This window comes from Melanotaenia boesemani, chromosome 22, assembly GCF_017639745.1.
Source record: "Melanotaenia boesemani isolate fMelBoe1 chromosome 22, fMelBoe1.pri, whole genome shotgun sequence".
Taxonomy (NCBI): domain Eukaryota; kingdom Metazoa; phylum Chordata; class Actinopteri; order Atheriniformes; family Melanotaeniidae; genus Melanotaenia; species Melanotaenia boesemani.
Window position 1 is genome coordinate 7,980,608 of NC_055703.1, and position 26,147 is coordinate 8,006,754.

General features: G+C 38.5%; 1 protein-coding gene across 6 annotated transcripts in view; it reads left to right on the forward strand.

Moving 5' to 3' along the window:
• The window catches only part of LOC121633964 (centrosomal protein of 128 kDa), a 58,802-nt gene that overhangs the window by 13,495 nt on the left and 19,160 nt on the right, over nucleotides 1-26,147 (forward strand). For 3 of the 6 annotated variants that reach the window (XM_041976323.1, XM_041976328.1, XM_041976329.1), the window contains 10 exons: nucleotides 705-779; nucleotides 942-1,071; nucleotides 2,189-2,328; nucleotides 4,066-4,137; nucleotides 6,450-6,647; nucleotides 9,368-9,556; nucleotides 9,690-10,151; nucleotides 12,398-12,562; nucleotides 15,498-15,662; nucleotides 22,752-22,811. In XM_041976323.1, coding sequence (XP_041832257.1) covers nucleotides 705-779; nucleotides 942-1,071; nucleotides 2,189-2,328; nucleotides 4,066-4,137; nucleotides 6,450-6,647; nucleotides 9,368-9,556; nucleotides 9,690-10,151; nucleotides 12,398-12,562; nucleotides 15,498-15,662; nucleotides 22,752-22,811 — 1,656 coding nt within the window. The remainder of the gene's footprint in view (nucleotides 1-704; nucleotides 780-941; nucleotides 1,072-2,188; nucleotides 2,329-4,065; nucleotides 4,138-6,449; nucleotides 6,648-9,367; nucleotides 9,557-9,689; nucleotides 10,152-12,397; nucleotides 12,563-15,497; nucleotides 15,663-22,751; nucleotides 22,812-26,147) is intronic. The other 3 variants (XM_041976326.1, XM_041976325.1, XM_041976327.1) reach the window with 3 other exon arrangements.

Sequence of the window (26,147 nt, forward strand, 5' to 3'; positions counted from 1 at the left end):
TTTTGTTTTTGGGGCAGACAGTATATTCCTCCTTCCATCTCCTCAGTTACCCATAAGTAGCACAGTGTTGCTCACAATGACAACATGTTAAAATATTTAGACTTATCATGCAGTATGTATGATTTGGTGCTTGTTGTTTACGCATTTAAATCCCCTGGTGTGTTAATCTCATACGTCATTCTTCGTTTCAATGTTTCATTCTCATGTAGCGATGGTGGCTTGATGTGTGAAAGTAACCACAAAACAGGCCTGTTCCACCTCTGTTACCACCTCCTGCACCACCTCCAACTAGAGTATATAAGAAGTAAAAATGGGTAGATGTTCAACTATCAGCAGTCATCATTAAAGTTAGTCAGCTAGCTGTGAAACAAGTATTTGAACAGTCCATCTAAAATACATAAGCTTATCAAAAGATTCTGAGAAAATGAACCCATCTCTGTTTAAATGTGTCCATGTGAAAGAGGAAAGCTTGTTATCTGTTCTTGGTTCAAAACCTTGCATTTCTGATGGTATGAGGGTAATAGTGCTCAGACCTTTTCTCAGTTGGAAAGATTTGATGCACCATGAAGTGCAGAAGAGGAAATGCTACAGTGGTAAGCATGGCCTTGTCCCAAGTTTTTTTTTTTTTTATTAATAGTCAGTGCTGTCATTAACTTGCTTCTGTAAATTTATTACCTTGATTGTCATTTTTCTGCTCTTCTCAGATGGAGCAGGAGCTGGAGAGAGCCAGGAGATTACTGGAGCAGTCTGAAGACAGCAGGGATTCTCTAGTGCAACAGGTTTGTTTCTGGTTTTCTGCCTGATTTAGCATCCAGACGTACAGAAAACGCTGAGACACAGCAGTAAGCTGTGAAAAGGCCCTACAGATCTCTGTTGTTTTGCCCACTGCCTACAGTTAGATGTCTTTTCTCAGTCTGCTGGCTCTGTTGATGATTCCCCAGGTGGAGGATATGCGCAGCGAGCTGTTAAGGACAAGGACAGAGAAAACAGGGCTTCAGAGGGCACGACTGGAGAGTCCTCAGCTCAGTGCTCAGCTGCATGGAAACCACACTGACCAGGAAGGGGCAAGAGGTGAACTGGAAGGGTCAAGTACTGAATTGTCTGGAGGATAGAAAGCAGAAGAAACAGGAGGATGAATTTCAACAGTGGTTTAAGGGCTGGTTTAAAAGATCACAATTCTCACATTCCTTAGTTAGTTTTATGCATTAATGCCTGTATTTTAAGAAAATGTTTTTAATTGTATTTAGAATCACGTACTTCCATTATTTCATGTAAGTAAATTTACAAAATTCTATTTTTTCTGTTTGGCTTAATGTACAGCAAAACACATCGGAGTGAGAAAAAGAAAACAGTAAAAAGACTAAAGAGTTAAATTAAAAAGAAAAAACTAGGGCATCTCAAGGTTATGCATGTTTCCAACTTTTCCTTAAATTTGGCTTCCTTAAGTCTTAAGGAGAAAGTGTGAGTTTTAATTCTTAATTTTAAGATTTTTAATAAAGTATACTAGACCTTTCTGTTTGGGGCTTATAGCATGAGCCATGTTTTGTAGTGGCTTTACTTAATATTCTGAAGTTTGTAGACAGCAAATATAGGAACCCAATGAAATCCCAAGATCACAGGGTGTGTGTGAGGTCTTTACAGTCAGACTCCTGAACCAGTGAACTTCATTAATACAGTTTACTGGGCTACTGGTAGAGCTGAGATCAGCAGAGGAAAATGCAGAGTGATGGACCAGGAGAGGCTTGCTGCAGGGCCAGTAAGAGTAAACATGGTGAAAGGACAACTTGAGTTTTACTGAGACGATAAAGAATCGATCGAGGAATACATATTAAAATTATTTGAAAAACATGGATGACTACTTGATCTCAGTCTTTGGTATTAATGTCATACTTGGATATCTTCTTTTATCCACTTAATTTATATTCAGTTCACATATGGTTAAGACTTGGTCAAAGTAACCAACTGACTGACAGTGAACCTTGTAAACAAGCCTGTAAAATCTGAGATTTTTTTCAAGGAAATGACAGAAAATAGTTAAAAAATAATGTCTTTATTATTTAAATCACTTCACAACGTATTCAAGGTTTTTTTTTTCCTGCTTGTCTTTTAGTTTGTTGTCATTATGTGTTCTGAGCCACTTGTCTGCACCTTCAGTCATGTTGTGTCTTGGTGTTTATCGTCTGTGTAGATCGCTCAGACCTGGAGAAGGAAGTGGCCGAGCTGCGAGCTCAGTTGCGCAAGTCTTCAGTCCTCAGTGAGGTTGAAGAACTGAAGAGGGCTCTGGACTGTAAGGAGAAGGAGACACTCCAACTCAGCTTAAAGTTGAAGGTGTGTAAGAGGAAAAATTGTGGAGAGAGTCTGATTTATGTCTGATATCAGTTAATCCTTAAAAGCAGAAGGTTTTGGATCATCCAAGGTCAGGTTTTTGCACTCAGACTGGCTAGTTTTAGGTTACTCTCCTGTTCAGCACTACACTTACCGGCCACCCGTTCAACTACTTGTTAACAAGTAGCTCATCAGCTAATCACATGACAGCAACTCAATACATTTAGTCATGTAGACATGGCCAAGATGACTTGCTGAAGGTCAAACTGAGCATCAGAATGAGGAATTAAGGGGATTGAATTTCCTGAAGATATGAGGAACTCAAATAACCACTAATTTCAACCAAGGTCTGAGCAAACAACATGTCTAACCTTGAGGCAGAGTTCCCATTTCAGCTGCAACATTCAGATGATAGGTTTAGAATTAGGTGGAAACAACACAAAAGCATAAATCCATCCTGCTCTTTAGAGACACCTCAAGGATCTTTGACTGTACAGAATTGTTAAAATTGAGGCCATGTCCACACAGACAAGTGGAGGTGTATCTGCTTAAGTTTTTGTTTTTTTTGCTGTTTTTTTTTTACATGGAACCTGCGATTTTGGGAGCCCAAAAACACAAACTTTTAGAAGCAGATCGCAAATTGCTATCCAACAATATTTTAAAACATATTCTTATGTTCTTATGACTGTGGTTTAGTGAGGTCATGAGCTGGTGGAGCTACAGTAGCGGTATAGTTCATCTCTATCCTAGTAATCTGGATTTTTCCTGCACCATCATCAATAAAAAAAAAAAAGAAACAGTAAGGTTATAATGCTAATAGTTAGAGTAACCTCAGTTTTATTGAAGGACAGGAACAAGAAGCTAGCTAATGTAAGCATAAAAACAAGCATGGTTTCAGCACGGTGGAGAAAATCGCTTTGGAGAAACATCCAAATGAGTATTTCTTAGTGGGATTTAAAATGACTACGACACAAGACGTTTCTAACTTTACCATCCTTGCCATCTTTACCCTGAACAGGAATATTTCAGTCTGCCTCTTATCCATGGTCATATCTGCCAACTCTGTACCTCTCGATCCTTTTAACCTCGTCAGATTAAGTGACAGTTTGAATAGATTGGTTGTTAACCAGCCTCAATGTGTTCTTCTCAAACTTGTGCAGTGTATCACTACCTTCATTAAAAACAAGAAAAATCTATTTCAATTCTTTGGTATTTGGTGGTATTCATGATTTCACCCAGTATGAGTATAAAAATGGAAATGTCTTCATTTTAAGCACTGGAACAATCCTCTAATCTCTGCTGTTCCTTTCACTGAGACACATTTAAACACCCACACCTCCCCTGCTGCAGAGTTTGTGTAAAGAGATGAAGTGGGTGTTTGCATGCATCACCCGAGGCATCTCTTACGGTTCTTATATTTGGATCAAATCAACACAAGAATTGTTCATTTTAGTGGTAAATGAGCAAAAATGAAGTATAATGAGGAGAACGGAGTGGAAGTATTTCTATGCAGTCTTAATTTGTCTAAGACTAATCAGTGTATGACTAATTACCCCCAACTAACAATGTTGTAAATACCTAAACGGGGTTTAGATATTTTAGGGTAGCCTCACATGCCCTTTTTTCCACATTTGTTGAAACTTATGTTTCTGCATCCCTTTTTTGTGACTATCTTTCAATAATTTTTTTTTTACTTTCATTAAAATGCAAACCGTGACCTTTCTTCTTTCCACATACCAGGAGCTCTCATCAGACCTGGCGGGGCAGGAGCAGCAGCAGCTACGAATGCTGGACCAACTGAGAGACATACAGGTATTTTAGGATGAGTAGAATTCTGTGCTAAAGTCCAGAGAAAACCTCACAGATATTCTGCCCTCCTTTCCACTTTTGCCTGTGGAAACACAAAAAGTGCATACCAACCCGTCCTGAGCCGGTTGATGGAAACTGGGCTATATATAGTGCAAACAAGGCTGGACCCAAAATTGATCTTTGAGCCACAACCAAGAGGCCATTTCTATACTTGTTCTAGTACTTGTTAAAACTTATTGTTGAAATGTACTGGCTAATAAAACTACACTAAAATTCTCTTCAATGTATCTACATATACAGTCATGGACAAAATTGTTGGTACCCTTTGGTTAATGAAAGAAAATATCACAATGGTCACAGAAATAACTTGAATCTCACAAAAGTAATAATAAATAAAAATTCTATGAAATTTAACCAATGAAAGTCAGACATTGCTTTTCAACCATGTTTCAACAGAATTATTTAAAAAAATAAACTCATGAAACAGGCCTGGACAAAAATGATGGTACCCCTACAAAAGACTGAAAATAATGTGACCAAAGGGACGTGTTAATCCAAGGTGTGTCCACTAATTAGCATTACAGGTGTCTACGATCTTGTAACCAGTCAATGGGCCTATATATAAGCTACAGGTAGTCACTGTGCTGTTTGGTGACATGGTGTGTACCACACTCAATATGGACCAGAGGAAGCAAAGGAAAGAGTTGTCTCAGGAGATTAGAAAGAAAATTATAGATAAGCATGTTAAAGGTCCAATTTTGTCCATGACTGTATATATATATATATACATATCTGCAAAATATTTGTGTCAAGACTATGCATAAAAAGAACGATAGGTAGCTATCTATGGACTAATCTAGGAAAATACCGAAAGTGAACCCTCCACTGTTGCTGTGGTGGCATTTCTTAGCATTTTAGAGAATTGCACTATTTCTTAATTGGGTCAAAGAAATCTGGAAGGACTTGTGCAGTTCTTGGCTGTTCTAACAGTCGTGGAAACCTTCAGTTGTGGCAAAAAGTGAATGTCAAGAACAGAGACCTTCATGAAGACTGCCATGTCTGACACGGGTGGGTCAGCAATGGTTGACACGCTGTCTTCTGGTGGGATTGTGTGTGTAACAGCGAGAAGAAAATAAATGACATCTTGTCTTGTAAATAAGATAAATAACATCAGATTATTTTTAATAAAAGGACCAGGTGTAAACCTGTTCTACAGGAAAGGTAGCTTTAAACAACTTGACCCCCAGGGGTGGGAAGGCAGCAACCTGCCAATACAACAGCGGTGGAAAGACTGGATTTTATTCCAGCAACTACACGGTCAATTTAGGTGAACAGTCAATTTGACTTTAAATTCTACGTATCCATGTAGCTGTCAAGTTCAGTGTGGCTCAAAAGGTATGCTAATGTAAGAGACAAGGGCTAAGTAATTTGGCAGATATGGTGAAATGTTACGTGATTTGCTCTTGTCAGGGCAACCTTGTGACCAGAAAATACATTTCATTCAGTCAGTAACATAACAAATCATGTACATGGTGTCCTGCAGCCTAAAGCCTAGTTATAACAAAATAATGTCAAATAAAAAAGGAACTGCCTTTGCAAACATTTAGAGCTATTAACCAGATTAGTGGTTCATGTTCAAGTGTGGATTGCTGGCCATTAAAAGCAGTTCTTGGAAGATAAACCAGAGTTTACATTAATACACTGGTGTCTAACCAATACAAAAATAGACTAACTTTGAGCGCTCCAGATAAGATGCCCTTATCATTAACTGTGGGACACTGGCTGACGTGGTCGGTCCAGTTACCCATGCTGCTGTCCATGTCGGCAGGCGGTAGCAGATATGAGGTAATTAGGACTGCAGTAATGACAGCACTGCAAGATGGTGCACTTTAACACAAAACGGCTGCTGGATTTATCTGTACATTTTAGGGGAATGTTTTTTGTTTTGTTTGTGTTCAAGCCACCAAATGATTAAAACATAAAAAAGGCCCAGAATCAATGGGTGAAGCTGTGCTGCACCTACAACAGACAACTTAGAAAGGACCCTAATTGCAAATCATTGACTAATCAGTCTTTTTGCACCAACAATATGAATGTGAATATTCCATGTATTGCCTCTATCTGGGACAGAAAATCATAGAATGATAATGCTCAGAATTAAAAATGTAGTGCTACAGCAATAAGATCCTTTAATACCAGACTTAGGAAAAACATTCTACTCTTTCTTTTGTGATGCCCTATGGGGGAGGGGGAATAAAAAAAAGACATTGCTCCATATTACAGAGATCAAATATAGACTTCATTCTTAAGTTCAGTCATCCTTTCAGAGCCGAGGGCAGACAGAGAGGAGAGAGATGGAAGCGTTACTCCAGGAGAGCACCAGGAGCAGAGACGAACTAAAGACCAGGGCCCAAGACGCTGTGCACAGGTGGAGGGCAAAGTGTAGAAAAATGGAGAAAGAGCTGGAGGAGGCGAGGTCCACAGCTCAACTTTATACCGACAAGACCGCGCAGGTTGGTTGAAAAAGATTCATTCCATCCGTTTTTTTATACCCACTTGACCCTAATCTCGGTTTCTTTTGAAGCTTTGGTCTTAAATAACACACCTTTATGTTGAATCTTGCTGGTCACCAGTGAATTGATTTTTTCTGCCTGAAATAGTGTTTTAAGATGTTTTTATGTGTCAGTGTGTGTTTGTGACAATTTTCCCTTGAACTCATTGTGTCCAGTTGACTGTAACTTTGTATTAGGTTAAAACATGTTTGATTAACTGCCTTTTAAAAACGCCTAAGACCAAAGAGGAAAAAAAAATCTGTTTTGTTTTCCAGTATGGAGGAAATTTAAGTTCAGCTTTGGTTAAAAAAAGTTAATGGTGTTTTCATATGTTAGAAAACGTATCTTGAGTCAGACAAACTATCACAATAACTGATTCAAATGACCAAGGTTTAATATAACATGAACCAAAGAAATCCATCGGCTCATTTTGTAGAACGAGGCGACTCGACCTTTTCACTGCGACTCGACGTTTTGACTTTTCGCAGCATCAGAGGCGGTCATTTAATAAATGACATTAAAGGGGACATATCGTAAAAAAAAAATTTTTTCTTAAGAGCATATAATTTTCTGTCTAAAGTAACAAAATATAAAAAACAAAAACTGGCATTTAGTGAGCTGTTCAGATATGTATGTTAAAGTTACGACACCACACAGAAAGGTCATCCAGCTTCCGCCCCCTGCAAATCAGGGGGCGCCCAAAGTGCTTAACAAACTGAAATACAGCTAAAAAAATACAAGACAGTAAAACAATAAAATGATTAAACCAAGATGTAAGACAAGACAATAAAGCACAAGACTAAAAATGAATGCTCCTTCTAGTTTGGACCAGTAAGCAGACGAGTGGCTGCATTTTGAACCAGCTGGAAACGAACAGAGGACTGGTCCAAACCCAAATAAAGAGAGTTGTCGTAGTCCAATCTGCAAGTAATGAACAAAACAATGACTTGTTCAAAGACATCAGGGAGGGATGGCTTTACCTTAGCTAGCTAACTCAGTTGGAAAAAGCTAGATTGAATAACTGCAGTCACCTGTGTAAAAAATGTAAAAGAACCATGAAGGAAGAATAACTGGCCCAGAGCACTGCCATTATCTGGATTAACAGTTAACAAATGACTATTTCTGTTTTATTTTAATTTAATTTAAAGAAATTTAAAAACATCAACTGTTTAAATTAATTTGGGCTGCACTAATAAATAGGATGAATCCCTCACTGCTTTTAAAGAAAAAATAATTTTGCAGGTCATCTGCAGAACTTTGAAAAGAAATGTTATAATTATAAAAAATTAGAGATGTTCCAATACCATTTTTTTCTGTCCGTTACTGATTTGATACCCTGTGTTTTCTGATTAAGAGTTCCATTATATTTATAATTTAAATAATATAATATATACATATATATATGTGTGTGTGTGTGTGTATATTAGGGTTGTGAAATGTTTAATCAGATTAATCACAGCTTTCAAACTGATCATAACGCCACAACTAAGATTTGTGCTTGTTCTTGTTTTTATTAGAGATTGTTGAAATATATTAGCTAATAAAGCCGTACTAGTTCTATCATCAATATTTTGTATCCCCACAAATAAATGACTTCTAACTGCATTCTTCTTCCCTTTTTTTTTTTTTTTTTTTACCAGTTTTTAGTTGGAAATTCTGATTTCTAGTTTGTGTTTAAATATACCACCACATGATCTGTAACAGAACAAAAAAAAAGAAAAATACAAAGCTCTGTGAAATATTCGGGGCAAACCAGCCAGCTGTCCATGGTTCAGCTGCAGACAGAGGAAATAAATGTGATTCTTGGCTGTGTGGTTTAAGCTTTCAGACTATTTACCGTATCCTCTCTCATGCTGTAACAATGGGCTCCAGGAGTTATAGAGGACTCCAGATTTCCAGGTCTTCCCTCAGGAAGAGAATGGTGGAGTGGAGTCAAGAGGGTCACTTCAATAGAGGTGTGAATTAATGGAAGAAAACAGAACCAAGTTCCTTTTTGTGCTCCAGCAAATCTTTATAGTAAACCAACGTTCACAGCTGCAGAATCTCCCCCAAGTACAGTTTAGCCATGAATTACACGCCTGTTTTTCTTTTGCTCTTGGTTGAACTTGACCAAGATTTACCAAAAACTATAAACTTTGCTTAGTTTGTTCCAATGTTTGAGTTATTTTAATCAACGGTTGATTGTAATCGGCTTAAAACGTCACCTCCCAGTGACTTCCATTCCGTCTGAACTGAGCAAGTCACCTCCAAACTCACAGCCGACGCTGTCATGCTCACGGTAACAGACAGACAGGCATGTTCCACGTGATATGAATTAATTACAAAATCATTCCTGCCCCTTTAATGAATTAGGGAAGAGAATCAAGTGCTCAATTAAATGATTAGCTTCTGAGCTGCAGCAAAGTCTTTGCAAATTCCAGTCAAAGCCAGAGCATTAGAAGCAATCTGCCTTGAACAGACCTGACCATTGTCCCTTATCAGAGAGCTGAGTGTTAGCATTTTCCTATCAGCTAAGAGCTGGTAGTGCATATGTTTTCCTCCCTCTGTCTCACTGTCACTCTTTCTCCTCCTCTCATCATTACTGTTAGAGCTCCTCTGTGTACATCCTCCTCCTCCTCCTCTTCTTCATTTGTCTTTTTCCTTTTTGACTCTTTTGTTCCATGACTTTTTCCTCCCTCCAGGCAGCCAAGGAAAGGGAAAGCTCACAGGCCCATCTAAAGGTGCTGAGCCAGCAGACCGAGGCAGCCCGCAGGGAACTCGCTGAAATCCTGGGTCGTTTGGCCCAGCGTGAAGAGGAACTCCACTGCAAGGACGTGGAACTGTCAGAGACTCGCCAAAAGCAGCTGTTGCTGCGGCAGGAAATCCAGGAGGTGTGTGGCTGAACATCCAGACACAGGACATCTTTTGCAATCAAAATGTACAAAACATTTAATATTTAAAAAAATACAGTGGAAAACTAATGTAGCAAAACACTTTTTACTAATTAAAGACTCGTATCCACAGGTGAAGGAGGCCTCAGCTGCCTTGGAGCAGGAAACTCGGCGTCAGGCCGCCATCCATGCAAGACTGAAAGAAGAAAACCAGAAGCTTCAAGAGCAAGCGGACACACAAGCCCGTCGTTGTCAGAGGGACCAGGATGTGCAGGCTGAGCTCCAGGCCAGCCTTAAGCAGATGACCACAGCTCATGCTCAGCTATCTCAGCGGTTGGCTGAGGAGGAGAGCACCAGGAAGGAGTTGCAGAAGGACGCCTCGGAGTTTAAAGCCAAGCTGACAGCAGTGCATGAGGAGCGAGCGTCCCTCAGCCAGCAGCTGCAGCTTGAGAGAGAGGTTCACCAGAAGGAGCTGGACAACATGAGGGCCACAAGAGAAGGCGGCAGGATGAGGAAGGACCGTGAGGTGCAGGAGATGCTCAAACTCTACAGTCAAGAGAGAGATGAAATGCAGGCAGAACTGCGAGAACTTAAGGTAGGCCCTTTTGGAAATACAGATCCACTCAAAAGTTATTTTACAGGGCTTAACGTGGGTGGGGGCGATGGGGTAGTTTTGTGTTTCTCTTGTGGGTGGATGTATGTTCGTCCCTGTGTGGCTGGTCTGGCTGGGATGTGTGCTCTGTGGTGGGTGCTGGTCTTCCAGGACTTGGGGCCTCTAGATCTGCCTTGGATCTTTGCATAAGTTGCCTTTGCACGATCACTAACTGATCACTATTTATTCTTGATATTTTGTTCTCAGATTCATTAACATGCATTCTGATACAATCACTGTGTTGTCCTGTGGGTTTAATCACCATTACTGCAGTTATGTTCTTTTGTGTGTGTGTGTTTGATGTTTTTTTTGTTGTTGTTGTTGTGATTCATGTTTTTTCCAGCTTGTCTATCTTTTTATAGATACTCCAGATGACTGTCAGCTATATTTTCTTGCAGATGCTGTAGTTTTCTTTCTGTTTCCTAACAGGTGTGGCACCTGGTTGCCTGTTTTTTTTTTTTTGTTTTTTTTGTTTTTTTTTTTGTTTTGTTTGAACAGCTGTTCCTTTATATCTGGTGCATTCTTATTTCCTCTCTCTTTTCTTCACTTTCCTTTTCTCTTCTATCCACTCACTTTTCTCTTTTGCCCCATGTCAGGTCCAGCATTAATATGTGAATTGATTCCGAAAGAAACAAATTTGAAAATTAATTTTTTCGCTTCTGTATTTTGCCAGTTGCTCAGCTCGAGTGTCAGTGCAGCCTCACTTTGACTGAAACAAGCTTTGTTGAAAAACTAAATAATTAAATCAGGACCAGTAACTTCCTGAGTCTCTGCTGGTTGCCTAGCAGCTATTTCCAGCCAAGGAACAGCCTAGCATAGAATCATTAGGTGCAGATTAAAGAGATGAAGGTTGTTAATTTGTGAGCTTTAGAGAGGCTGTTACGCTGTTATTACCTTTGGACAGAGCTATACAACCCTATTGGTGTTAATCTCTTCATCTCTTGAAGGAAAAATTAGTACATATGTTTCTTTGAAATGCTGAACAAATCCTTTAAATATCCTCTCAAAAGTGCTGCTGATCTCAGGATAATGTTTCAGATGTCACACTCTCACTTAATTTGTTGAATCTCCTCCCAGAGTCCCAGGATCTAATTGACATTTAGATTCGACACAGGGGAACTTGCCTCCGCCGTTAAACATTTGGAGTCTTTCAGACCGAGTGAAATGCAGAAAAAATTCTCATTTAGAGCTATTTTCTTCATTGGCCGGGTCTTTATCCTCCGAGTACAAGCAAGGGTTGCTGAGCTGTTAATGGTGCTTGTTGCTCCTGTGGAGCTCCAAGGGTGAATATTTAAAAATCCATATATCAGTGTTTGGATGTCTCATCAACTCTGTGCTGGAGAGAGGAGACATGCAGCACCCAGCCTCCTCCCTCACTTCGATATCTTCAATGATGAGCCCTCCTGGGTACACTGTTTCTTAAGGGGCATGGTCCTCCCTGATATGGTTGAGTTTAGCCCATTAGCTGTGCTGAATGGCATTAATATCTGACATAGCTCATTGTAATGGTGTCATTTCCTTGTGTGGAAAGGACAAGGGCGTTTGCAGAAATGTTTTTAAGTACTCGCCTAAGGGTGTACCAGATGTCCCAAAGAAGCCCACCCAATATTCATACAGCATAGCCTGAAGCCAGTATTACAACTGTGACACAGTCAACTGTCACAGGCAGATTAAACTATTATAATTTCTTTGTCCTTGTCCTCTCACTCTAGATTTCTTTTCCACCTTGTCTCTGCTTTGGTACTTCTCTTTCTCTGGTGCTTCTGTCCTGATTTTGTATTCTCAGCTCTTCTGTTTTTACTTGTTTCTGTTACTGTCAGCCCCAGTCCTCAGTCACTATTGTTAATATTACTTTATTGTACACTGCCAGCTAAAAGTTTGGACACATAATCCCAATAAGTCTAATGGGAAAGTGTGTCCAAACTTTTGACTGGGAATGTATTTTGATAATGTGAAGTGTTTAATAATGTCCCAAACTTTCCTTTGTAAGACTTTTCAGACATAAATGAGCACGCTTTTAAGGATCCTAAGAACTTCCAAAAATGTTTGTGGAGCACTGCTACATTTAACTTGCTGTTTTATTGATGATCTGCAAAGCTCTGGAAATGACTATTTACTTATAGTCTCAGTTCATTTCATTGTTTTATGTTTTGTTCATCATTCCTCTGAGCTTTTCCATTATCCTCTAGGCAGATGCAGCATCGGACAAGGATCTGTGTGTGGCGCTACAGATCAAGTTGGACAGAATGAAAGATGAGTGTGACAAGCTGGCAGCACAACTGAGCTCAAAAGAAGAGACTCATTTACTTCTCCACAGAAAATACCAGCTACTCAAACAGGAACTGGAAGACAATGTGAGCCACACCTCTTTACCAATATTTTTCATGTTGACTTTAGGGCTCAACCCGCAGGTTCTCTCTAAACTAAACTTTTGGGAAGGCAAATTTCTATATTAAACACATTTTATACATCAGGCAACCCAATGTGCTTCTCCATGATGGAGAGAAACAGACATCAACGGGAAATCATAATTGGCATAGTTTTCATCATCCCCATAACTATCAATGTAAATATGTGAGAAAATACATTCAAATAGAAAAAGGAAAATCTCTATCTTAATTAGAAAATCAAATTTAAAAGAAAAGACATGTTTTAGAGCAGATTTGAGGTTTTCTTGTAGTTCTAGATATTAGGAGCATAAAAACTAAATTCTGATTCTCTTTATTTAGTTTTAACTCTCGGAAACCTGACCAAGATGACCTTAGTAGTCTCAGTGGCTCATATGGCGTCAGCAGATCAGATATATATATTTTAAGCCCAGAACCGTTCATTGCCTTGTACACCAGCAGCAGAATTATTAAATCAATACTTTTGTGTACAGGAAGGCGGTATAGAGATCTGAGAACTGGAGTGATATGTTCCCTCTTTTTGGTCTGTGTGATTACATGAGCAGCAGCAAGAGAGACCTGTAAAAACTTCATTTGTTTTCATGAGCATAAAGATGCTGAATGATAAAGGGTCCAAAGTGGAGCCTTGAGGAACTCCAGGATTTACCAATTGACAGGAAGTAGTCCTTGTCTTTCAAGCAGGATTCAAACCAATTCAGAAACGGACCGGATTCCCACCCAACTTTCCAGATGGTCTATTAGGATGTGATGGGTGACTGTGTCAAAAGCAGCACTGAGATCCTGCAAAACCAAAACTGAACTTAAGCTGCTATCTCTATTTAGATGTTTGTTTCAAAGATTTTAAAAGATGATGCCTGTGCTTGTATAAACAGCACAATAACATTAAGACCTGTTTTGCTATCAGTTTTAATTAATAACATAAGAGAAAGGAGGAAAGCTACAATGAGTGTGTCAATAATAAATTATGGAGGAGTTTGAAACTGCAAATACATCAGACATGACAGAACACAGTCTTGTTATTATGAGACTGGTGGGCATCAAAGAGACGAAGAACAAGGCTCAGAATAAATGTTATCCAATGGGAGAAATGAGTTGATGTTGTAACTGTTAATGTTTCTTTCAAGTTACTGTAGAGTTTGCTTTCACATATTAGTGGATAACAAACCTAAAAGCAGTTGGAGTATTTAACAGGACACACTACAAAACCAGGTGCCCAAGGATCAGGTGTTGGGCTTACCATATTACACCTCTCTGTATAAGAAAGTGAAGCTGCGCTTAATGATGCCTTCTGGATACATGGAAGTCAAAGAATGAGTATAAATTAAGAAATAAATCAAAGACAAACTGTCAGATTAGTACAGAAGACCTACAGTTAGCAGTTCTTGTCTCTGTTGGGCCGTTTCTCAGTGCTTTGTCACTGTCGGCCCCTCGGCCTCCAACACCCGAGTCCTGGCAGCCTGATGCCTATGAAGACAGAGCGAACTGCTATCTGCTGTCAACCTCACACAATTCTGCCTGCTCCTACATCCCATCTGGAGTGCCAAAAAATATCAAGAGCACATAATTCTCTGTCTAAAATGAGCACTTCACACACTGGCATTTGTTGTTACAGCTGTGTCTGTAAAGTCTTGTTCATCTCCTCCACAAAGTCCATCCAGACAGGAATGCTTACTCACTTAGATCCTTTTAGATTAAAAAAAATGGATTCTGTGTCCTGAAAGTCCTTAATTTGTGAATTCTGTGGTAGCACAATAATTCAGAATAATTAAAATAATACAAAAAGGGAAATTAAATTTAAAAACTACCTAATTAAAGAAACGTTTCTTTGTCTTTTGAAATTCTGCACTTATAGTTCATAAACACATCAGGTTGATTATCAACTTTATTAAGACATTTCCAAAAAACAATATGCACATTATGAAGAAATCAACTTGTAAGGTGGAATTTAATTGACAGATGACTTCCTGTTAATGCAGATTATCTTTTGTTGCGTTACGTTATTTGTAATGACTGAAATGTGAAAGCAAAGATAATTTCATTAGTCTAATAATTTTATCATTTGGTGGGACTTGCTGTACAGGTTCAGATATCCTCAGTACACATCACACATTGTATGCCCTCCAAATGCCTGCATGTACTTTAACAGTAAGTCGAACTTTACTGTATGAAGCATATAGAGAGAAATTTATGTATTTTACAGCCTTTGGAAAGATTCGGTGTATCTGTTATTTTTGGAGTGGACAACAAGAATAGACAAAAATACTGAATTTAGAAAAACTTTCCTCTCTTTCTTCCTCCCCAGCCCCAAAATCAAGGATATCTGTAAAACTGTTTGATCATACAAAAAGAAGAATGTTTTTAAAGGTTAAGTGATGCCAAATAAGCAGTGTTATAGAAAAGAAAGAAAAAGAAAATGGGCTATATCAGTGTGTCCTCAGGTGCTTTATAAAAGTTGATGATGTATTGACCTTAATTCAACTCCCTGAAAGGTGCCTGATAAGTTGTATGGGGCCTTTTTCAGAGGAGCTGTATTGATTTGATATCGGTTAAGAGTAGAAAACAGGTCCTAATTAATGTTACATGGAAGGTTTATTATCTCTGCAACAGAACAATGATCCATACTCCCCAGACAGCACCGATCACTGGGTTCTTGTCCTCTGATAAATCGATTGGCTGTGTCCTGGTAGAGACCGTGAAACTATTAATGGTACTGGCCAGAAAAGGAAATATAGCTAGAAATGTTTGTTTGGGAGGAAACTGAACACCTAACTGAGGTCCAAAGTTGTTCAAGTTAAGTCAATAATGGGAAAGATATTGCATTAGTATCTTGTAAGATCCAAAAGGCATTAAAATGGTAGCTAATTTGTGCCGTTGTCCTCAGGTTAGGTCAGCCGAGCAGAGACGTACAGCTGAGTCGGAGGTGGTCAGCCTGGAGCAGAAGTTGTTGCAGATGGAAAACGAGCAGGGTGCTGTTCTTACTTCTATGGGTGAGGAGCTGGATGCAGCATGCCGAAGCCTGGCTTGGAACGAAGAAGATAAACTACAGGTATTTACTTTATTTATTCTTTTTTTCATTTGTATATTTAAAGGTGAATTTAAGATTTTTGGCAAAAAAGGTGAATAAAAAACACAGGGACCGGTCCATTATTGAATAATTAGCCTTGACAGTTCACAAAGCCCTGTAGAAAATATTCGTGTCTAACGCTAATTGTTGGGACATCTCTGCAGCTCACCTGGACGTGTTTGTGCTCTTTCTGTGGAGGCTGAAGCTGCATCTCTCTCCCCTTCTTTGTTTGTCCCCACTTTACTGTCCACAGTAAAACTATTTTAAAAAGAGGCAAGAGCCAAATAAGAAAGGATCAACAAATCAGCTTCTTGTTAACTTTGGCTTTGTGTCAGTTCATGCTGAACAGTGTTTGGAGAAAACACTATATGGAGTTGGTGAAAGCCGGTAAACTCAACCTTTAACAAGTCTTGTTTTGTTCGTTTGTGTTATCATATGTTATTGCTTCTCGTAGAAAACTGATGGCATTGTCATCGATGCAGGAAACCTGATTGGATTGTCACATATGTATTTGTTTTTCCAAATTGTAGGCTTATTTTACTACTCATTTCTTGATTTGATAATTATCTAATAAGTGCACTTTGCCCTAATGAATCCCACTTTGCTGCTTGTTTGTATGTGATGTGATTTATAAGGATGTGAAATTAAGAATGACTCAACATGTCTCCAGTTTCAGTTGAACTCTGTTTGCCATGTGTAAGATAGGGACAAGATAGACAAGCTTTAAACCTTGAAGCCCTGATGAAGTTTTTGTGTCCTGCACACAAACTAGCTTCTGGTTCTGTAAAAGATGGGCCTGTAAACTAAAGCCTCTGCTTCCCATTATGGCCCCTAAAATTCTGGGAATCTTATGGGGGCCAGAACTGTGGGAAACAAAAATTTGTAGGAAACTGAGGTTTTTCTGTGTAAGATGAGGCTAAACTGCTAAGGGCTTTGTAGGTAATGAGATAAAATTTGTATTCATCTCTAAATTTTTTCAGGGAGGGAAGGCTAAAAACCCAACTTGACTGTGCTGGTCAGCACTTGATTTTTAATCAGCTGAATGATTATTAACAAAAACTTTGGGAGAATCAGCTTAAAACGGCATTTCATAAAACCTTGATGAGATAAAAGCATGAATGAGTTTTTCAGCATCACATAAAGACAGAATCTTGGGATTCTTGGCAGTATTCCTCTAGTAAATAAAAAAATAAAAGCTGCTCTAGATGTCTGCTTAATATTAAGTAGAAAAGATAAGTCTTAATCAAAGATGTCCCCAAGGTTCCTCACAGTTGTACTAGAAGCCAACGATATCGCCCAAAGATGGTACAAAGATGGTTGACGGAGAATGTCTGATCTTTTAACAATAGCTTCAGTTTTTGCTGAATTTAGCCATGCCTCAGTGCCCATAGAGACAGGTACTGACTGGTTTCTTCAGGTTTCATTGACAAATGAAGCTCAGTATCATCAGCACAGTAGAAACTTATGTCATGTTTTCTGATGTTGCCCAAAAGAAGCATCTTTAGTGAAAACAGACCTGGTCCAAGTACAGATCCCTGAGGAATAACTGCTTTAGTACACCTGAGATTAACACCATATATTTAAGTGTTTATTTATTTATCTCAGGTATTGTATTTTCAGTATACACCAATGATATTGCAAATCACATGCTTTCCTAATTGGTGCTAGACTCTCCACAAAAATAAAGCAGTTTATTATTTCTTTGTTTTAAGAATGTTTCTCAGCAATAAATCTTATACCACTGGGAAGTTAATTTCCCTTTTAGATGGAACGAGATTTATAAGTAAAATGCATTTGTGGGATGAGCAGCAGAGTTGAGTACATGGGTTCATTCTCTCAGTGCCAAACAGCTTGTGCTGCTGTTGGATTGTTTGGTGTAATTTATTGGAATGGATGATTGAAGTCTGAGAAACAAGGGATAAGCTTTGGCAAAATAATCAACCAAACACAAATTTCCTCACTTTTTGAGCTACACACGCACACACACACACACACACACGTCATCTTATCCCATGCAGCGAAGCTATAATACTGCCACAGACAGACACGAATGCCAAGCAACGCTTGCCCTCCGGAAGCATCTACTTTCTTAGACACTGATAACAACAATGGTACACACACACACACACACCCTCCCACCCCACTCCCTTTTTCTCCTTTTTCTTTTACAAATGCTTCTCCTCTGCTGCTCTGGGCTAATTAACCTAGCCTGCTCTTATCTGCTCCTATAGATTTCTCCTTCTGGTCCAGTGGTGATGCAGTCAGACATGCAAGCCAACACCTTACCTCATCTGTATTCTGTCATTTTGCAAATAAGTCAAACTTACCAGTGATTGGCTTAATGAGGGGGATCATTAATACTTAAAAGGATTTATTAGGAGTTGGCTCCCCCATTATACCCCGCAACCTTCTCCCCTATGTTAATTTTAAAGGTGCAAGAAGTAGTATACAAGTTTAAAGACATAAAAGAAGGTTAAGAGAAACCGTGTGTAATATTGAGAACTTCACAGCGAATTTATTGTGTTGTAAATCTCATGTTGATAAAAATTATGTCTTAACTGTAGAGGTTTTTAACAAAGATGGTGTTTGTCCCACAGATTTAAAGTTCTGGAAATAACTGCATGAATACAGACCCTATTAGAGTAGCTATTTGGGATATACTAGACATTTAGATCTTCCTTTTAAGGTGCATTCACACCAGGATAGTCTGGGGGACTTTTTGATTGGACAGGGAATTCTAAAAAACTTCATACCCTCCTTTGGTTTGGTTTGGTTTCACACTGCACTTTACTCCAGCAGACCAAACCACCTGAACAACGTCCCACAGTTACAACAACTGCTCGGTAGGGGCAATATCTCCCAAAACGACCTCTGACCAACATAAAAGAAAAAAAAAAATCCGGCTCATGGATTGGCCAGGACTAAAAATGTTACAGTAAAATAACAATAAATTTATTCAGTTTTGGGGTTTCTGTTTTCACTTTGCTGTTCAAACCTAATACAATTTTCACAGGAATCTCTCTAGTATGAGCAGCAGGAGAGGGAAAGAGCTATCCAACATGTCAAGTTACGATGCGTCCTACGTCACTTCCTCTCTTTGGTTCACTGGATAGTCCTTTTCTTTTTACACAGCAGGCGAACTGCACCAGGGTTCACTTACAAGTGAACTGAGACCCCTGGTTTTCAAGCAGACCAGAGTTCCTTCTTTAGTCAGTGAGCATTTAACCCATAAGAACCCGACGTGACATATTTGTCACATACAGTTTCTGAGACATTTTGCTTCAATTTATGGTAAAACTTTGCTTAAAATCCTGTTGAACACAATCTGATACTTGTCTTCTGTTCCCTAATAGATACCCAGAAGCAGAAAACCACATTATAATAATTTGAAACTAACACATGTTAATAAATGGTAGACCCCCCCCCCCCCCCCCCCTAACTTTTCTTACCTTTTTTCATGGGTTGGGCCTTTATGGGTTAAACTACTCCAAACAAACTGACCAGAGTTCATTTAAAGCTGACCAAACAGCCAGTGTGAATATGCCTTTCAAAATGCTTCACAGATTCTGTATAGGGTTGAGGTCAGGGGATGATAGTGGCACCATGAATTTTCTCCTTTTATACCCACAGCAGCCAAAGATTTAATGGTATGTTTTGTAGCTTGGGATGGTGCATTGTCTTTACTGCAAAAGTCACGATGGTCAGTTAGAAACTGGACAGATTCCCTTTACAAATCTCGTCCTTGTTTGGACATGGTGGTCATCAACAAGCCACCCAGAACTCCATCCATCTCATCCATCCAGTGTAGCACCACATTCATCAGTGAATAAAACAGTTTAAAAATGAGTCTTCATGTATTTCTGAGCACAATTCAAATGTTTCTTTGTGTGCATTGGCTAAGGGTGGCCCAAACACAGCTTTATGCACAACTGCAGTCTCTGTAGTATCCTGCATGGAGAGGTTTTTGGGACTCCATAGATACCAAAATAATAATTTAAAGTTAAATAAATCCTCCATCTTAGATAAGAAACGCACCTGCTGTGCGTTGTCCTAATTGTGCCACAATCAGTGATGGATTTACTTATTTCATGGGGAGTAGCAAAGTGGGGACAGCATTTTATTTTTTTATTTATTCATTCATTCAGAAAGGTTTTACTTTTTCTAAAAAGCTAGTTGTATGTCAGATTAAGATCATCCACAGTGTAAGATTATGAGATCAAACAATCTCCCGCCTGCAACATCTGTCATGTTCCTCTCAATCTTTACAGGCTTTTTTCCATAACTGGTTAATGACGAAAAGTGCTAAAGTGAGAATATCTACAAAAACATCTTTATTGATTGTCCTCACTTCCTGTTAAGCCAACATTAACCTGTATTTGCTTTGGTCTACAACCATAGTTCTTAAATTGGTACATGCACCACTGGTGGCACTCTGCTTCCACTAGTGGTACACTGAAGAATTTTGATATCATCTAATTTAAAAATTATGCTCCGAGCAATTCAAACTTTCATATCTGGGGTTTTACATGGTTTGTCAACATAACTGTGTGTTTTTCCGTTACTAGCTAAATTAATACATTTTGACCTGTGCCTGTGAGCTTCTTCCAGTTTACAGCTGTGATGCAGCACGACGTGGGCAGTGTTGTAAAGGCTGCAACTATTCAAACAAAATAGCCCCAAACCCCTCAGGGTAATAAGGACTTGGCTGAAGGGTTACATTTAAGTTATGTGACAAAGTTTAACCCTTTAACACCTAAACCAGTGAATAAATATTTTTTTTTTAGTATTTTAATATTTTATTTGACCCTTTAACATAACGTAAAGTAAAAAAAGCACATATTTTGCATATGTGTTCAGTTTATTACTGTGTGTTATGTCATAAGTATCAGATTTTATACAACAGGGTTTTTAACATTTAGTTTTTATTATAAAGTGACACAACAGGCCTCATAAATGGTATGTATCAAATATCATACATTCACATTAAGGGGTTAAATCCCAGTTCTGATAATAAACCCCTTTTACAATGCTTGCTGCCACCACTCAACAATAAATAATGTTTTTATTTGTCTGAAGTGTGCCTGATAGAAAAGGGTTGGTCTCTTTTAATGTATTTTAATGTCAGTCATAAAATAAGCACATAGAGAGGCTGATGTTCTCAGAGGTGGGACGTGATGTAAAATGTTTGAGAATCATTGGTCTAAAAGCCTTTAAATCTTCTTTATTTTCTCAGTGAGACTTATACAGGCTCCAAAAACACACCAGTACACGTTTCCTCACATCCCAAAGAAGACATAAACCAGGCGGTAACATATTTAAATTAGCGGTGACACACACTTAGTTTCCACCTCACTTCTCCTTTAGAAATAGTGGAATTTTTCAGTACAAGCCCCCACACAACACTTTGAACTACATGCCTACCTGGTAAGTTTTTCAACAGTTTCACCTCCTTTTTTTCTGCCGCTGTGCCAAACAGCCTTTGATGGTTCAAAAAAGAGATAGGAGACTGCGAGCGAGAAGCTCAGACATGTTTTCAACCTCCTACATGGTCACATGGTCTGACATACGGCTGTACACTCTCAGTGACAGAGACCTTCTTTATAGTGGCATGACTTTAAACTCGGATCTGCCACAGCAACAACTTTGGGGATTCATGTTTCTGGTTTTGAGTGACAACCAGAAAAAAGTGTTGGCGTGCCTTTGTGGTGAGAGTATTGTTTGCTCAGATTTGGGACAGAAAGGGTCTGGAAAAATCTGTCATTTTCTGAGTGCATCATGCATCAGTGTCTCACCACAAGGGTGTAGTTGGAAAAAGCAGATTTTTTGTTTTTTTTCTTTTTTTTGTCAACTTCCCTCATGGCTGTGTGTGTTTTTGTGAATGTATGTTACTTATGTCTTCTGTTTTCCTTTGTACTCATGTAGCAGGAAGGAATTTAAAAAAAAATAGCAAAGACACTGAGACCATTTATTTTCTATACCTTCATCCATCTGTACATTTTCTGTACCTGCTTAATCCAGTTGAGTCATCAGTGGGGCTGGAGTGTATGGATTTAGAACCACCATTTTCAGTGTACCATCTTCTGATGGCTACTTCCAGCAGGATAATCACCATGTCACAAAGCTTAAATAATCTCCAACTCCCTTCTTGAACATAAGAATGAGTTAATTGTACTTCATTGGCCTCAACAGTCGTCTTGTTGAATATATGCCACCAAGAATGAAGGTAATTGTAAAGGAAAAAGGTGATCCGACCCTATAGTAGCAAGATGTATCTAATAAAGTGGCTGGTAAGTGTATTCTGAAATAGAGCATATTTCTCTTCAAGTAAAATACCAATAGCAGCATGTCCACTTTGGCCCTTCTTTTTCCATCACAGGATACCCCCCCCCCCCCCCCCAAAGGCACCCTAAACCTCAGTGGAAATTAAGAACATCCACAGCTGGAATAATCTTAAAAAAAAAAAAAAAAAGCCTTAGGCTTTCGGGTTCCGGATGCTTTTGCTCTCAAATGATTATCAAATAGTTTTGCAGCAGTACTCATCTGTGTATCTGACTTTATGTAGTGTGTATGTGTTTGTGTGTGGTCAGCAGTCATTAAGAGTTGGCAGTCAGTGTGCATTGCTGATGCTGACAAGCTTATCTGGCAGGATGGAGCACATTCCCTGAGCTCATTTTTATGACTCACACAACCTCTGCTCATAGGTGTGCATGCACCTGTGTATGTAATGACATATGCTGCTAAACACATGTATGCCTATTTAAGTTGTCAGAAGTTGCTCTTTGCTAACGGCAAGGGTTTTGACAGGAGACCTTTTTCTCTGATTTCCATTGTCTTGCTTGTCCACCTATGTTGTTATTCACTGTGGTTTTCCTTACATCCTGCTTACATCCTGCAGTTTCTCTTTGCATGTTTCTGTTTTTTTTCAGTTTGTTTTTTGGTATTTTATACAACTTGTATTCTTAATATACAGAATTTGTCTCAGTGTAGATTTGTTTTAAGCACAGAATAGTTTAATTGATGCTAAAAATGGCACCACAGCTCACATTTACATTTACCTCTTTTCTCTAACAGGCAATCTCCCAGAGACCTGGATTAGTGAGAGATCCACACCACTGGCTAGCTGAGACTAAGGTATTTGCATTATGTGATGTTATGTTGTTTTCCTTTCTCTATTTATCTTTATCAGTCATTATTAATCATATAATTCAGAATACACCATATTAATTAGCACTAGAATCTAAAATGATTGTTTCTAGAAATAGAAATTAGTTGGTTTTCAGTTTGATGAACTGGACGTGCTTCGGTTTAAATGTTGCCTTTTCAAGGTTTTTTTAAATCTAAACAACACATTTATTTATTTTTTGAAGCATCTGAGCTCCTGATGCTGTGTGATTGAAAAAGTGATTTTAATAACCGCCATGTTGTCATGGTTTGTCTAATTTATTAATCACACAATGTTGCTCTCAGCACCTTATTTCAATACATTATTAGAATTGCTTTTTATTATCCTTAAACATGTATAGTTATTTAAATTGATGTGAACCAGAATGCAAGATAGGGGAAATATTTATCTTTATTTAAAGCACATTACATGTTAAGAAGAAACAAAACACTATTTTACAAAGAAACTTGGAGCTCTCGCTTCATTTAACTGAATGAAATTAAACATTTCAAACTTTGAAATGGCTCATGAGGTTGTGCTGCTTCCGGCAAATTTCCCTCCTCCAGGTTTATGTTTAATCTTTTTCATGATTATTATCTACTTGGGCTTAAATTCTGTGAAAGTCAGCTCCTCTTTGACATATGATATGAAATGTTTATGTCTGCTCAACCAGCTATATGCATCCAGTATTTCGTTTCTTTTTCTTTTTTTAATACACAGCAGCTTCTCCTATTAGTAGTTTTGTCAACCACGATTAATATTTTTTCCACGGATCCTCTTCAGATCGGCTTCCTGTTGCAGCTCAAACACTGAGAGTGAGTTTATTCTCAGTCTGATGCTTCTTTAGAAGTGAATGCAGCTGCAGTTGAATTTTTAATTTTTTTCTTTTTATTAACTCAAATGTCTCTGTCTGACCTTCTGGAGGAGAATTGATCCCTGACGTGACACAGACAGGAGGCTGAAATGCATTCAACTCTCATCCGGTGTTTCTTGTTCTTTTGCCCAGACAACATTAAAACTCTTGAAGTAGTGGGGATGATAGATGGCAACCACATATGAGCAATTTCCAATTGAAACTGGAATCAGTTGTAATTCAGTTGAAAATGGGGATCAGCTTCCATGATTCTCGTCTGTGTCATTCTTCATTGAACTGGACACCTCATGCTGTCAGTCACAATTTCAAACCACACACAACATTGTGTACAACTGCTGATCAGAGCCAATCAGAGAAAACTCACCCATTATCTGCTTTTCATTGGCTTTTTATCACACTGTCATTCTTCTCTGAGCTCAAGGTAGAAGGGAGCGAACACTGACTGTGCAGACAGACAGGACATTTTGGGGAGATTGTTTTGACACCTAGACCTGAAAAATGTTAGGAAAAAATCTTTGGTTTATGTGCATGGACACATAGAAACTGAGCTAATAGGCAGGCAATCCTGCTCACATCAAGGGGATACTGTCCACAGTGGGAAATAAAGCATGGGATAGCTGTACTGTTCTTCTCCATAACTGAAAAAAGGCCAAAGATGACCAACACTCCAACTTGAACAGAGATTTTGGTCTCTCTGACTACGTTCAGTTTGCAGGGCACAATGCTCAATTCGGATTTTTTTGTGAAATCCGATCTTTTTGAGCGTCCGTTCACATTTCCAATTAAATGCAACTTGTATGTGGTCTCCTGTATGAACCTTATGTGCACCAAAAATGTCCTGCATGTGTAAAAAGACACAACAGCGTGTGTAACATCTTTGTGTTTGTGGAAGTAAGCATGGACGGTAACAGCAGAGCGTATTTTGCAATTTTAATATTATTGTCCAACCGTAGCCAGCACATTTTCAATGGCATCGTTTTAAGGAGATTACAAAAGATGAGAGCCAGATTTGTGACCATGGCATTTTGTGGCGCTGTCTGTACAGAGAAAGGTGTAGCTACGGAGTCGCAGCCAGGATTGGTGAGAGAGTGATGTGAGCGCCTTTACAGATAAGGAGTTTATAAACAATGTCATGTATGACATGTAGGTCGAATTAATGCAACCTGGTTGTTCAGACTGAAGTCGCATGGCAAAAGTTCAGATACGTATCGAATTTAGGACCACATATCCAAGTGGCCTGGGTCGTTCAGACTGTTATGAAAAGATGAGATACAGGTCGCATAGGGGCAAAAAAAATCAGATGTGGGTCACTTCAGCCTGCAGTGTGATTGTAGCCTATGTGCGGCAGGATGTGAGATAGTTGCTCATTGAGCAGTTAGACGGTACAATGGTGGTGCTATAAAATGCATTTAAAGAAAACACAGTGACAAAGGTGGCTAAAACTAAAGCTGACTATGAAACAAAGTCAAACACATGACAGGACAGTCTGATACTTCAAATATTTAGATATTTTTTTACTCCTTTAAAATGATTACTACAGTAAAACTAATGTTTGTTCCATAATTACATAGAAAAGACCTTTTTCAATTACCTCATACAACAAATATTTAAGTGCCGTAGTTAAACTAATGTTTTCTTGTTTTTAACTCAAGGCATTATGAGATATAGTTTTGATTCAACATGTTGCCTTCTTATCACTGTCTTCCTTTGATATTTACCACCAGGCTTTTTTCCCAAGACAAATCAGTTCCTGTTCAATATTGTAATCTTACAGCAGAAATGTAATTATGTCTCTGGCATTGATACATGATACTGCGTTAAAATTCAAAGTGTTTATCAACATAATGAATGTCTCCTGTCAAAATTCTTCTGATAGGATTATGCATTTACTAGAATAAACACTGGAGAACATAGAAAATGATAAGCTACATAGTTAGAAGGTTTTATGTGGGTGGAATATAATTTAGCAGGTTTATACTGCAGCCTGTTGTGTAAGCATACTGTACATTTAACTACAATATGCAGCCAAAATGAGTCTTACTCTGAGAGCATTTAGATGAGGAGTACAAACAAAACAAAACCAAAAAAAGGTTGCTCTTGTTTCAGCTTCCCTTTGTTAGAAAATTAAGTTTCTCTACTTTTTTTTTTTTTGTTGTTGAGGCCAAAATTGTTAGCCCCCTTAAGAAAACTGAATTGTTATTAAAGTATTTCCTAAATTCTCTCTTAGCAAAGCAAAGAATTTTAAAACAGCTTTTAAAATAAATCCTAGTTTTATTGAGGATATTTACATTATTTAACCTTTGCACACAGAAATTAAACTATTCTATAAAAAAAACCTACCAGAGACAAAATTTTTACCCCCCTAAAAGCGTTCACACCAGGATAATACTCTAGACTCGGTACAATTAGGGAATCGGTTCAGTTGCAGGGG